Source organism: Lipophrys pholis (genome assembly GCF_963383615.2).
Source record: "Lipophrys pholis genome assembly, chromosome: 14".
NCBI classification, from domain to species: domain Eukaryota; kingdom Metazoa; phylum Chordata; class Actinopteri; order Blenniiformes; family Blenniidae; genus Lipophrys; species Lipophrys pholis.
Window position 1 is genome coordinate 3,606,909 of NC_137633.1, and position 13,859 is coordinate 3,620,767.

The 13,859-nt window shown below is 46.1% G+C and overlaps 2 protein-coding genes across 3 annotated transcripts in view; one reads left to right on the top strand and one right to left on the bottom strand.

Moving 5' to 3' along the window:
- Positions 1 to 397: 397 nt before the first annotated feature.
- On the top strand, positions 398 to 3,999 carry adi1 (acireductone dioxygenase 1). 2 transcript variants are annotated; one of them, XM_080479789.1, is made up of 5 exons: positions 398 to 626; positions 1,064 to 1,183; positions 1,398 to 1,577; positions 2,605 to 2,693; positions 2,874 to 3,999. In XM_080479789.1, exons 1-5 carry the CDS (start codon positions 504 to 506, stop codon positions 2,926 to 2,928), a joined length of 567 nt encoding a protein of 188 aa, XP_080335915.1. In that variant the 5' UTR covers positions 398 to 503; the 3' UTR covers positions 2,929 to 3,999. The 2 variants fall into 2 exon arrangements, with proteins under 2 accessions (XP_080335915.1, XP_080335916.1); XM_080479790.1 differs by lacking the exon at positions 2,874 to 3,999 and having other exon boundaries at positions 2,605 to 2,866.
- Positions 3,437 to 13,859, bottom strand: part of trappc12 (trafficking protein particle complex subunit 12) — a 38,826-nt gene continuing 28,403 nt past the window's right edge. The window contains exons 6-12 of the mRNA XM_080479788.1: positions 13,367 to 13,479; positions 13,009 to 13,081; positions 10,432 to 10,505; positions 8,716 to 8,814; positions 7,749 to 7,852; positions 5,827 to 5,914; positions 3,437 to 5,247 (exon numbers count right to left, since the gene is read on the bottom strand). Coding sequence (XP_080335914.1) covers positions 5,005 to 5,247; positions 5,827 to 5,914; positions 7,749 to 7,852; positions 8,716 to 8,814; positions 10,432 to 10,505; positions 13,009 to 13,081; positions 13,367 to 13,479 — 794 coding nt within the window. The 3' untranslated portion in view covers positions 3,437 to 5,004. The remainder of the gene's footprint in view (positions 5,248 to 5,826; positions 5,915 to 7,748; positions 7,853 to 8,715; positions 8,815 to 10,431; positions 10,506 to 13,008; positions 13,082 to 13,366; positions 13,480 to 13,859) is intronic.

Sequence of the window (13,859 nt, forward strand, 5' to 3'; positions counted from 1 at the left end):
GGAAAGTGAAATACAAGAGTAAAAATCACCCCATTGTTGGACACAATTTGATGAAAAGAGAATAACAATTCAGAGAACAATTAAAAAAAACACAAAACAAATGGACGCACACTGACCCTAAATCATAAGAGAAAATTAGAGCAAATATATAAAACAGCAACTCGTGTATTACAAATTAAAACAACAGAACAATAACAGAGGCTTACTGAAGAAGTTGACCATGAAGCGACACAAAATTAACAAGATACGTTTGGAAAAGGAGCAAAAAGAAGCACGACTAAGATTTTTTAAGTTCAAATTCACAACCAGGTCATACGAATAGTTACTGTTCGTTTTAGTAACGCCATTAAGCAGAAAACGATTCTCTCCCACTTTTCTGTTGGTCCCTGAAGGCATCACACAGGAAGTCATGCTGCTCCCACGTGACCGACAACAAACTTAAAGCGCTCACCAGCCTGACCGTGTGAACTGAATAAAGTGAATAAACAAGGTTGATCTCCGCCATGGGTATCGAGGCCTGGTACATGGACAGTTCCGAGGAGGACCAGAGGAAGCCCCACCGGCTGGAGCCGAACCAGGCCGCGTCCCTGGAGGAGCTGAAGCAGCTCGGGGTCTGTTACTGGAAGGTAGGGGGGGGCATGTTCCACTGGGCGGCTCAGTGACTCTGTGTGTTGGAAACTACAAAATAAGTATATAATAATAACCTGTGCATTGAGTGACAAAAGAATGAAAGAACCGTGCTTTGGCACTATTAGATAAATTTTCTCCACAGAAATCCCAATGGTGTTTATGCCAATCTGGAAACAAGTGCGTCCTACTTTGTGTATTTAAAGTCCCCCCCCCCCCCTCCCGAAATTTTTTTTTTAAAAAATAAAGCACACCTTTGGAAACTCCGCGGGGTTCCACAAGGCTCACATTTGGGTCCTCTTTAATTTACTTTACACTTTTGAGATTTTAAGCCAAAAAATCTGTTCCTCCGCATTGTTGATATCTCAGTGTTTAAAAAAAAAACCAGCCTTTTTTTCACGTTTTAACTGCTTATTTTGTGTTCTTGTTTTTGCAGCTGAATGCCGATGTCTATGAGAACGATCCAGAGCTGGAGAAGATCCGCAAAGACCAGGGCTACTCCTACATGGACATCATCACTATTCGGGAGGACACGCTGCCAAACTACGAGGACAAGGTGAGCTGCATGAAAACAGCGTCTCCCTGTTATTACTTTACTGTCAAATCCAGTCACAGATCGAACAGCGTCCCGGAATTGTCGCTCAGATTACAATTTATTTTCACAGTTTTGACAGCAACGAGAAAGCATTTATTACCCGGCTGTTCCAGACGAAGACACAACAAGATTAAGATCGCCGTCTGTTGACATTAAACTGCTCTGTGTTCTCCAGCTGAAGATGTTCTTTCAGGAGCATCTGCACTTAGACGACGAGATCCGCTACATCCTGGACGGCCAGGCCTACTTTGACGTCCGGGACAAGAAGGACCGCTGGATCAGAATCGCCATGTCCAAGGGGGACCTCATCACCCTGCCAGCCGGCATCTACCACCGCTTCACCCTGGACGAGACGGTATGTGTGATTGTAAAAACAACGCGATCACCTCGAGGAAGCCTCCCAACGCCTCTCCTTAACCCCCGTGACGTCATCCACAGAAGGAAGCGTGGAGAGGAAAGGAGGTGGGAGGTACTATTAGGAAGCACCCGTAGTTTATTGCATTCCTAGAAAACGAGAGATTAAAGTGCCAAACGGTAGGGCTGCACAATACGTCACAAATTTATTTATTATTGTTGTGACATCAATATGTGCAGAAGAAGACGGATGCAAAAAAAAAAAAAAAAAGAAGCATGGAAATCAATGAAAAACAACAAAGTTAAGAAACTGCTTCAGAAACCCTGTCATGGGTTTATCACACGTCATTCAATCATCCTTTAATAGAGTAGAAACTTTGTCACCAGTACAACGAGATTAAAAAGTGCCAACCCGTCAGCGCATCATAAAAATCAATAAAAAAAATCTGAGTCATGCTGAAAAGGCAGAACAATTTATATGTGTGATGTTTGTCTTCACGATGGATTTTGATCTTTTTATTTTACTTATTTACTCTTCAATCTTTTTGTAAATCTTGTTTGTTTATGCTTTGTTTGTTTTCCTTGTTTTTGTTCTTAACATTTTTTTTTACCATAGACCATTACAACTGACCAGTACAACCGTACAATTTTACCTGTGAAATTTCAATAAACCCCCAAAAAAAGAGAACACTTTATATAATCTGCAGAGGGATTGCATAATTTTCCATTCCGTGCGACGTCACACTGCAGCCGGCTCCCTGGATGCCAGACTTGATTACATAATAGAGGAGCAAAGAAACGGTGATTTAAAAAAAAAAAAAAAAAACATTCTCGCGTTTAAAAGTTAAATCTTCTTAAATTCTGCACCGGAGACGCGGCGGGTCGCCGCAGAGGGCTCGCTGCTCACGCTCCCAGATGAAACCTGTGATTGGAAATGTACTTAGATTTTCATTTGACCTCCAGGCTGCTGTTTTTTTTTTTTTTTTGTCTTTCATCTGAAGTGCAGTCTCATCCCTTTTGTTTCCCAGAACTACACCAAGGCCATGAGGCTGTTTGTCGGTGAGCCCGTGTGGAAGGCGCACAACAGACCCGCCGACGAGTACGACATCCGCCAGAAGTACGTGGCGTCACTGCAGGGGTCCTAACGGCCCCCGGAGGGCGCCTGCTCACACCTCTAATGTTTAGAACCCGGTTTATTGGAACGACACTCACTGGTGCATTTTAGCATCAACGTAGACGAGCAGCAGTTGCTTCCAATCGAAATTCTCTATTTCTTCTTTTTTTTTTTTTTTTAAAGTGTGTGCGGGACGGATCTGCAGCAGTGTCCCGAAGGTCGGTGTGTCGGGAGCTGAAAGATGAGAATTGTCTGGATTTGAGCAAGTTTTTACGAGGCGTTCAGTATCTGTACCAGGTAAACTTCCAGGACTTAAAGGTTCTGCTGCTAAGATCCTGCAAACCCTCACAGAAGCCTGAAGTTTTTATTTTTGACATGCGGAGGCTTGAAGACGTTTGAATTTAACAAAATGTGTGTGGCTTGAAAAATGCAAATATTGTTTATTAAAAAAACAAAGAAGCCAAAACCTTTTAAATTCAGGGGTTCATGTACTCTGTCTTTTAACTTCTGAAATTAGGCGGCAAACTGGGTCCTGCAATGACTCACTGCTGCCACCTAGTGCCCATTCCTGAGATGTGATGCATTGCCCAGTTAAGTTTTGAATAGGTTTTTAATAAATCTGTAGGCAAAACGTTCTTCGTCTGCTGATGTGTGAAAGAATCAGATTTCTGTTGGGACAATAAAGCCGCTGCTCCTCTCACTTGTGTGTGTTTTTTTTTAAATACGACGTACCACCGAGTCACACAGGCTGATTTAAAAGAACAGTTTTATTTAGGATATAACACAATTTCCTTGAAGATACATAAATATGATCAGCAACAAAATGTAAACAGAACACAAATCAATAAAAAGACTATTATTCTTTTTCTAATCATAAAGAAATAAAACAAATCAACGATATGTACAATTTTGGATCACTAATATTTTACAGCTTTTGTTCAGTGGATCTGAGCTCGTTCGGTTTTAACCCTGCGGACCGAAGTGGTCTTGGACGAGTTAATCCAGTATTATCGGGGTCTGCGAAGGAGGAAGTTTTAAAAAAAAAAACAAAAGTGCCTCGACGGAGGTTTGTTAAGTCTTTAAGCACACTGACGCAGAGGGTAATGCCCACGTCCAGGATGGCTGGATTCCTCAGTAGTGGTGCGGCCCGCAAACTAGTCCTCGTGCAAGCTTGAGCACAAACGCTTCGCTCAGCTTGGCACAAATACTGAAAACGAGATGTGGCAGAATCCAGTTTTTAGGGGTTTATTTTGAAACTTGCATTTGTTTTTGTTATGTTGAGAGAAAAAAAACAACCTTTCTGAAAGAACCGTTTTAAAAACATCTTACCATCATATGTCATTAAATATCTTCTACTATATTGAGCTGGGTCCCCCCCCCCCAATAGAAACAGGAAACTGTTGTAATTTAGTAAAAATATGTAGAAATGTCTCTCCCCCCCCCGTGGTGGACTGAAGCAGTGAAGCTTTTTTTTATTTTGTTTTCTACGCCGAAGAAGGAGCAAATCATCGATTCACAATTTGTTTCTGACCGTTGGACAGTTTTGTAATCCTATAAGACTTCCCAGGTATCTGGGAGAATGAAGAGGAAAGGTGCCACGGGGCAACAGGAAGTGCATCGAGCCGTTCAGATTGAGATCGGAGGAGCTGCTGCACGTGATCGGGGCGGTTCGCCGCTGGATTAGAACACTGGAGGTGATCAGCTCTGCAGCAGTGGTTCTCGCTGGATCGTACCACCTTTGCCCCGCAGGTCACAGAGGTCCCTCGGCCTCTTCAATTTCTTTTTTTTTTTCTCGGCTCTGTTCAGCGACTCAGAGGATTCCTTGCTTGTTGCCTAGCAACAACCGAAGGGCCCGGTCAGGAAATAGCTTTGCGGGCGTGACCCCCCCCCCCCCGGTGAAACTGGAACTCTCCACACTTTGGTTTTTTCCTGGTGGAATTGAAATAAGACATCGTGTTTCCAGTAGTCATGCTAAGCTGAGCTGGGCCTGTGAGTGGTGTGGATAACCTGGAATTCTCTTTTTTTTTTTTCTAGAGAGTTTCTTTCAAGAATTTCGTAATCTAAATAGAAACGTGTGTGTGTGTGTGTGTGTGTGTGTGTGTGTGTGTGTGTGTGTGTGTGTGTGTGTGTGTGTGTGTGTGTGTGTGAGCTGTTAATGTGGAGATCACTCTTCAGAAGAACCTGCACTCTGACAACTAACCATTAACCTTCACTTTTTCTTTCAACAGTTTTAATTCCCTCCACAGATTCGCTTCACTGAGTAGTTTTTCCCTGCAGCCCCTCCCCCCCACCGCCTGCCTGCCCCCCCTCCCCCTCAGACCAGTTTGAGGCACTGCGTGTTGAAGCTGTCGCCCTCCCGACAGGCCACGGCCTCCAGCAGCGCCTGCTTCTTCTGCGTGCTGCGGGACGACTCCAGCTCGTACATGGTTGTGAGGTTGAAGAGGACGCTCTCGTGGAGGTACAGCGTGGGGTCCTGCTGCACCAGGCCCTCCAGCTGGCCCAGGGACTCCTTCAGGCGCCCCAAGTAGAGCAGGCACACGGCCGCGTTGTTGTTGGCCTGGCGATGCACACAGGGAGTGAGCGGGCGCAGAGGCTTAATGAATACAAGCTTTTCAAAACGGCTCAGCATTTTACCATCTCCTAGAAAACCCTTCCCAATGCAGCGTTCCGGTGCTTGTAATTTGACACCTGCCTCGTCCTAATTTCACCCCCTGCATGAAGAACGGACGACCATAATAGGAAAGCTCAAATAAATCCTTAAGCCGGAACGCTTCCCTTAACTCGTGACGTGTCGCCGCAGATGCACGTAATTTGACCCCAGCATCATTACTAACCATCTGCTGCTACATCTCGATACGGCGGATCGTATGAAGGTTTAGGAGAACACGCATTGCTAGTGTGGCGCCAAAGTAAAGACGAGGATAAAAAATAAACCTGGAAACACGGTTGTAGGTCAAGTTAGAGTGAGGGGAAACCTTTTGATGAGATTACTGTTGTTTATGAATAAAATGGAGTTTTCCAACATGTTGGGGAATATAGATATACTTTACAGTCTCTCTGTGAATACTTGAAAGCCGGAGTGAGTCCGGAATGAATAATCTCAACAGCAGGACGGCGCAGTGGATGTAATACTCACGACGGGGTTTTTCGGGTCGATTTTCAACACCTCGACGAAGGACGTGTGCGCGTCGGCGTAGTTGTTCTGACTGAGGTAGACGAAGGCCCTGGAACACAGACACATTCTGGTAAAGATGCAGGGTTCTGAGTTCTGAGTTTTGTCGGGACAAAGAGCTTCACGGTTACAGCCAATTTTGTATAAATGCACCAATCAAGTCTGGGAAATTTGAATGTCGCGTAACTTTGCTTATTAATCTAAACTTAAAATTAATCTGCAGCTCTAACAGCATCAAATTCTCTCTCTTTTTAGTTTTTGGCTCTGTGCAGGAGTTTCCCTCCCGTCCGTCCACAGCAGTATTGCCGAGGTCAGCCCGCTCCTCTTCAGTGTGAAGGTCGGCCTCACAGGCGGGATTCCAATTCCTGCCAAAAAGGTTTCGGGATGAGATTGAGGCCGAGACCTTTTGAAGGCCAGTCAGGTTTGTCCGCGCAGACCTGGGGCGGGCGGCCATTGATTCATGCAGAAGGCCATTTGCATGCAGGAAGCTTCACGTTGGAACAGGAAAACATCACACACAAGCTGGATTTACTGGCCTGAGAAACACGAACAATTAAAAAAAAAAATTCAAATAAAAAAATCTCTGTGTTCTGGTCACATTGTGGACATGTTTCATTCATAAGGAATAAATTGTTTAAAGAGGTCATATTATGAAAAATTCCCTTTCTAAAGGTTTTCCAATATTAATAATCGTCTCCATACCTGGACTGACGCCCCAGAAGTGAAGACAGTCTGTCCTCTCTCTCCCTGGCTTGTTTCAGGTTTTAAAAAGTGTGTTGCTCCAACCAGCCAATCAGAAATCAAACCCTATATCGTGTCATCGGGGGTTTAGCCAATCCCAATCAAGGTAGGCTCCTCCCTTTGACTCCTCCCACAATTAGGCAGCTCTGCTCTGGCACATGGCACCACGAGAGGAAGTACTTCCTCCTCTTCCCATAGATGGGCATGTGTGGGCGGAGCCAGTCCAGCTCACACAGACACAGCAGATTCTGAATGCAGCTCCTATGATCCAATATTCAAACGGAGGAAAATCAAGACAAAGCAATAAACATTGAATACTGAAGGTTTCGGGACCATGTGAAAGTGTTGAAAAGTTATATAACATGACCCCTTTAGGCAGTCATGTTATATGCACAGGATTAAAACACTAATATTTCTGGTGAGCCTGCAAAAAAATGTATTGCAAATGTATTTCTATTGTGTGATGTCCATGTTTAATGCACGCCATCGCAAAAGAAGTCAGAAGTGAAAAAGCTCAAAAAAATCAAGGATAAACGACCCAAAACACATCAGGAGTCTGACTTGTGTCGCTTTGTCTCTTCCACTTGCGATTGTGTTCGAACTGCTTCTCTGTTTTGATGCGACACCGACGCAGGAAGTGCGACAGAGCACAACGTCCACAACGACGGAAAACCAGGTACATGACTTAACTGCAATCATCTGTGCTGTCAATGCCTCTTCTTGCGAAGCTACAAAATAAACAAGCTTTTATTTTGTAAATGGCGTTTTGAGCCATTTTGTAATTTCTTTTCTCAGTTTATAATCTATACACACGTCCAGTTGTAATGGCTCCCACGGCGACGTGCGTTTACATTTATTGCTGCCATCTGTACCATTTTGTACTTAAAGTAGAACAAATAAAAACAGCCGTATCCAGCTGTTGTAAGCGAGGCCTTTTGGAATGAGCATCGACTCGCCTGTTGCGATTGTGCCTCATCCTTGACGTCACCTCAGGCAAAAAGCCGCCGAGGTGTGACCTCCTGTGCTACATCACACGCCACGAGGAAACATGAATCTGCGAAAAGCCCCGGAAGAAAGAAAAAAAAAAAAAAGCAGAATCCCGTGCAGCGCCGAGTTCGCGCGCTGCACGGAGGCGCGAGACGTACCTGTTCATTAGCACGCACGTGGTGTGACCGAGCTGGCCGCCTTTCATCTGGCAGGCGCTCTCCACATCCTGGAAGTACCTCTCCGCCGTTTTCACGTCCCCGATCTGGCAAAGAACAAAAGCGGCGAGCGGAACATGAGTTCTCGGGGCGAGAGCAAACAAATGGGATAATGAATGAAACGAACCAAAAAAAACAAACAAAAAAAAAAAATCTACAAAATAAGGAACGAGATTGTGTATTAAAAAAGATGTAATGCGATCATCTACTGCAAATGACACACTAATAACTCGGATTGCTTTACCCCGAGAGGCTCATGGGTAGTATTATTTAAAGTATTCATAGTCTTCCACCAAACCGAACCGAGACTCGGCAGTGCAGGTAAAACAACCGACGATCTCACGAGTCGATAAGACGACGTTAAAATGTCCTGTAGTGCTTCTAAATTAGCGACGGCGGAGGAATTTTTTTTTTTAAGTCAAAGAAAACTCTGAAATGAGAATTCAAAGCACAGAGGAGCATCCACACCGAGCAGCGCCTCCCGCCGCGCCTTGCTTTTGTTTAAAGCTCGAGCTCCCGTGATCCACGGCTCCACATCCAATGGAGACGCAGTCAATATTAATAACGCGTATCACAGCCCGGTGGTTTTGGCGGCGCGGTGGAGAAAGGAGCAGGAGCTCTGGTCCATCGACCATCGGCTGCGTCCACACAGCCGCCTTGAGCTTTAAGAAGCATTTCGGCTGATTTTTTTTAACTTATTGAACAATCCGACATCTCAAGGATTTAACTCCGCGAATAATGAACTTCTCACGTACAAACCAGAGCGTACCCGGGAAATATTGTGCACGTTACTTTTCTAAAATCTGTCTAATTTGAGAACCATCTTATCGCTCCCCTCTTCAGATCAATAAGCCGAGCAAGGCACACCGAACGTCTTCTATCTAATCCATCCAGCCGTTAATGTGCAGACCTGCAAGAAGATCCGTCCGATACCGCTGAGCAGCTGCACTCTCTGCTGGGGTTCATACTGGATGATGGAGTGATAGGTCTCCACGGCCAGAACGTAGTCCTGAGGACGGAGGAGGAGACGGGTCGGGATGAAGGAGAGGGAGGGGGTGAAGAATGGATGGCGAGAGAGGTGAAGCGAGGTAAACAGTGGGAGGGCAGAGACAGGTGGAGGGCAAGCGGGGGAAGGAGGGGGGGATTAAAAAAAAAAAAGAGAGAGAGCAGAGTTTGGACATGGAGAGAGACAGAGATGGAGAGAGAGAGAGGGGGGAGAGCATTAATCAAACATATGGAGCATTAGTGGGGCGATGTGACCCTTGTCCCACCTCCGCATCGCTCACATGGTGACTGGAATGCTGAGCGGGGCGACAGAGAGGCCAGAGAGGGTGTGTGTGTGTGTGTGTGTGTGTGTGTGTGTGTGTGTGTGTGTGTGCGTGTGCGTGTGTGTGTGTGTGCTTTAATATCGCGTCCTCGTGATACGATGAACACAACTATGAAATGCTGCACTTTGTATTCGCCGTTATTGTAATTGTTTAGACTGCAATCTGCTATTTTACCTGACATTTGCTCAGAGCGGAGCTGCAATAATCACATGATTAATTCATCACTCAGACAGAAAATGAATTAGGGGGGGGGGGGGGGGGGGACCATTTTTGCTAATAGACTAATAATAATTTTTACTTTTATTATTCAAGGCAGTATATTAGGACCAAATCAACTAAATAAACGGGGACGAAATATCATCATGTAAAGAGTGATGACCTCAGAATGCTGACGGGAATTCAAAGTGAAAGTTAAAATGTTAATAAGATGTAAATATGATGCTTACAAGGCCAAAGCCAAGATAGAATAAGAATAAATTAATCAAACTTTAGTCCGCTTGTCCAGCCTCTACGCCACCACTGGCCTCAGCTCATTGATTACAACAAAGAAGAAATGTACATATGTATTCACTTTTTCTCAAATCTTTAAAGATAGAATTGTAACTCTTACTTTGTTAATTTGATCCTCCAGGTAGACTGGGGTGAGAAAAGCTTCAATATCAGGCTTAAAAAAAACGCATTATGTGTATATCGTAATAAAAGGTAAACAATGGATGAAAGTGAAATATAGTCCATGTGGAAACTTGTGATGTTGTTGAAAAGTGTGCTATACACACAAAAAGACTGTTTTCATTCATTAAAAGTGAGACTTTGTCATATCGGAGCGATAAAACTGAGAGAAAAATGAGCTTTGAAAACATTGGATTTTAAGTTTTAACCACTAGATGGCACTGTGGGTCTCTCTCCAGCCTCAACGTGAACCGCACACACACACACACACACACACACACACACACACACACACACACACACACACACACACACACACACACACACACACACACACACACACACACACACACACACACACACACACACACACACACACACACACACACACACACACACACACACCTTGTCCTCTCCTCCTCGTGCTTTCTCTCTCTCTCTCTCTCTGACCAAGAATCCAATTAGTGGTCAGTCTGGGGGGATTTCACTGTGAATCCTCCACCAGCCTGGCATCAGAGATCTCTGAGTCTCACACACACACACACACACACACACACACACACACACACACACACACACACACACACACACACACACACACACACACACACACACACACACACACCTACCTTCATCAGCAGCAGGCAGTTGGCCATGGAGTACATGACCCGGCTGAGACGAGACCTCCACAGCTTTAAAGACGCTGCGAACAGGAGAAGAAGAAGACAGGGGGATTGGGGGGAGCGTTATTTACTTATTTATTTATTTATTTTGGATTTTGGATTTCATTCCACCTGCTTTTCTCTCAGGCCTCCCTGTAACCCCCCCCCTAAAGAAATATATTTTTACCACACAATCCTTCTCATTACCCCCCCCCCCCCCCCCCCCCACCCCCCCCCAACCTGCCACCAGGGTTTATTTAAAGGCGAGGTGGTGAGGAAGACACTGCGGCATACGCCCGGCTCTCCTCTCAGACAGTGGAGGAGTCTGTGCGCGCTGCCTATTGCTATTCACGGCTGCGCGCGCGCACGTGTGTGTGTGTGTGTGTGTGTGTGTGTGTGTGTGTGTGTGTGTGCTGGGGAGAACAGCTAATCACTCAGTAGGGGTCTGATGTGTGACGGCAAGGCCCAGCGTTATTGACTTGACTGTCGACTGTCTGCGTGGGTAGAGGGAGGGAGGGAGGGAGAGACAGAGGACACAGCTATTACAGTCTTTACACTTGGGGGTGGGGGGTGGGGTGGGTTGGACGTGCAGACACACACACATTAGTGCATGCGTCACCCTGCCAATTTTACCAATTAGATGCAAGCGTCTGAGTGGGTTCAGCTCAACTACACCGAGCGACTCGGAGGGACGGTGGGAAAGTTGGTGAAAGTCTGGAGAAGAGGAGGAGGAGGAGGAGGAGGAGAAAAAGAGCGGAGCAGGGGAGGGAAAGAAGGGGGCAGGAAAGGAGAACCAGATAGAGGAGGAAAAAGAAAAGGAGACTAAAGGGAGGAGAATTTAGAAAAAAAGAAGGGAAGGAGGCAAGATGAGGGTCGATGTAAACAAGAAGAGGAGCGAGGATGAAGGAAAAGAGAAGAGGAAAGAAAAGAATACAGGATGAGAAGGAGGGATTGAAGTTTTGAGGATAAAGAAGAAGGGGGCAAGGGGACTGTGATGGGTGGAGAAAGAGGGAAGACATGAAGGCAGAGCGGGAAAGATAAGAGGAGAGAAATGGAGGGAAAAGGACTGAAGTTTGGAGAGTGAGGTGAGAAGGAAGTATGAAGAGTGATGCGAAGAGAAGCGAGAGAAGACGGGAAGAAAGAGGAAACACAGGGTAATGGGGAGGAGGACAGAGGAGAGAAAAGGAGGAAGGAGGAAGATGAGAGAATAGGAATAAGGGGAGTGAATAAGGAGAGGAGTCGAAGAAAAAAAGACGAAGCAGGTGGAGAGGAGGACTGGAAGGGGGGAGGAGGGCGAAGGAGAGGAAACGAGGAGGAGAGAGGATGGAGGGGAAGGGGAGCAGATTGCGCGGCGGCGCGTCTTCGAGGTGAAGCCTGGTGAATTTCAGGAGCAGGTGCCGGCCTATTTCCCTCGCACACTTGTGCAGATGTGAGTGGATTGGACGGGATTGATCTGTATTGATCTGCTTGGCGTGAAGGGCTGGAGAGACCATTTGATATTCAGCGAGAGTACCGAAGCAGTGAGGTGCTAAACACTTTCACAACACCGCACTGGTGTATGCGCTCCACTGTGTGTGTGTGTGTGTGTGTGTGTGTGTGTGTGTGTGTGTGTGTGTGTGTGTGTGTGTGTGTGTGTGTGTGTGTGTGTGGATGTGTGGCCAAAGTGTGCTGCAGTCCTGCACCAGGTGTGCCTTGTGTTGTGTATTGCCCACTGGGGCCCGTGACCTCACTCTCTCCTCCCACAGTGCGATGCAGTCTGGGACTGCGGCCAGGTCTGTCGCCAAATGCCTGTGTGCATGCGGGCTTGTGTGTGTGTGTGTGTGTGTGTGTGTGTGTGCGCGTCCTTGTTTATATATCCTTGTGGAGACCAACACCTGACTGCACACTAACCCGCGGGGACTCGTATCACCATGGGGACTCAAAGGTGAGACAAGTAGTAGTTACAGCTCAGGTTGGGAAAAAGTATGCAGGAAATAAGTCAATGTGATGCTGCCATCAAGAATAGAAATATAATGCGTGTCCTTGGTTTTATATGCTGGTGAGGACATACACATGATTGCTCATTAACCCATGGAGACTTACTGTATCTCACTAGGAGACAAAAAAAGATGTCCCTAAGAGGGAAAATACTACATTTTTAAGACGAGACTACGATTACGTTCAGAAAGAAGTGCTCATTATTATTATTATTATTCTTTCATGTGAACCGTTCACATAACCAGCCTCTGTGAAAATGGCGGATTTTTATGTCCTGTATTTAACATGCTGATGCACTTGAACCTGGGTCTCCGTATGTTCTTTTGTGTTTGGGCACCCCCTGCCATTAGGACATATATTCATACATCACATGTAAGTGTTTTTCCTTGTTTTCATATTCTTGTGAGGACCAACACCCGATCGCATACTAACCCATGGGGAGAATAATGGAGGACACACTGAAGGAAATGACCGTGATGAGGTTTGGTAGGCAGTAGCCACAGTTGAGTTTGGAGGTAGAAGTCAATTAAATGTCCTTAAAAGAAAATGAAACCTGTGTGTGCTTACCTTGCTGGTTCTCTTGCGTTAAGGTAATCATACTGCCATCTTCAGCCAAGCCTTTCTCCAAGTTCTCCAGAATCTGATGAGGGAGGAGGGGAGGGGGAGTGCATGGATTCAAACTTCACCGGGGTAATGTTGGTGCACTGCCAGCACTGAAATCCTTCGCGTGTGTGTATTAGCAATCTGCATATTCAATATCTCTAAAATCCAACCATATTTGGCTGTTTACACAGGTGGGCTTAAGGATTTGTATGGCTAATGTGCTTTTCCCTGGGTGTGGAGGCTTTTACTGTGCGAATACTACCGAGTGTGCATATCTTTATGTTTGTCCAGAGGCGTGTGCGCAGGTATGTGTGCTACTAACGGTGAGGCAGACGGTTTTGAGGATGTGCAGGCGGTCCAGTGCCTCCTGGGGCTTGGCCAGGTACTGAGGGAGCTCGGCGTGCAGCAGCCTCATGGAGAACGGCACCATGGAGCCTGGATGGGATGGAGGGAGGAAGGAGGAGAAGAGAAGGGTGTAAGGAGGAGGAGGAGGAGGTGGCATATGTGTGAGGGGAAGAGAAAAATAAAAACCAGGGTGGGATGAGGACATAGCAGGGGGGAGAAGAGGGGAAAAAAAAAAGAGCGAGGGGAAGGCAGGGAGAGAGGAAAGACACAGAGAGCGAGATGAGAATATAAACCCATCCACCCACACACAGACTGCACACAGCCCTGGAGGCAGGAACCTACAGATGGCATTGAGCTACGTATGGCTGCTTATTAAACCCTCTCATCTCTCTCTCTCTCTGTGTGCTGCACAGCGCCATCACTCATCTCTCTGCCTCGTCCCTGCCTCTACATCATTCACACCGTCTCTC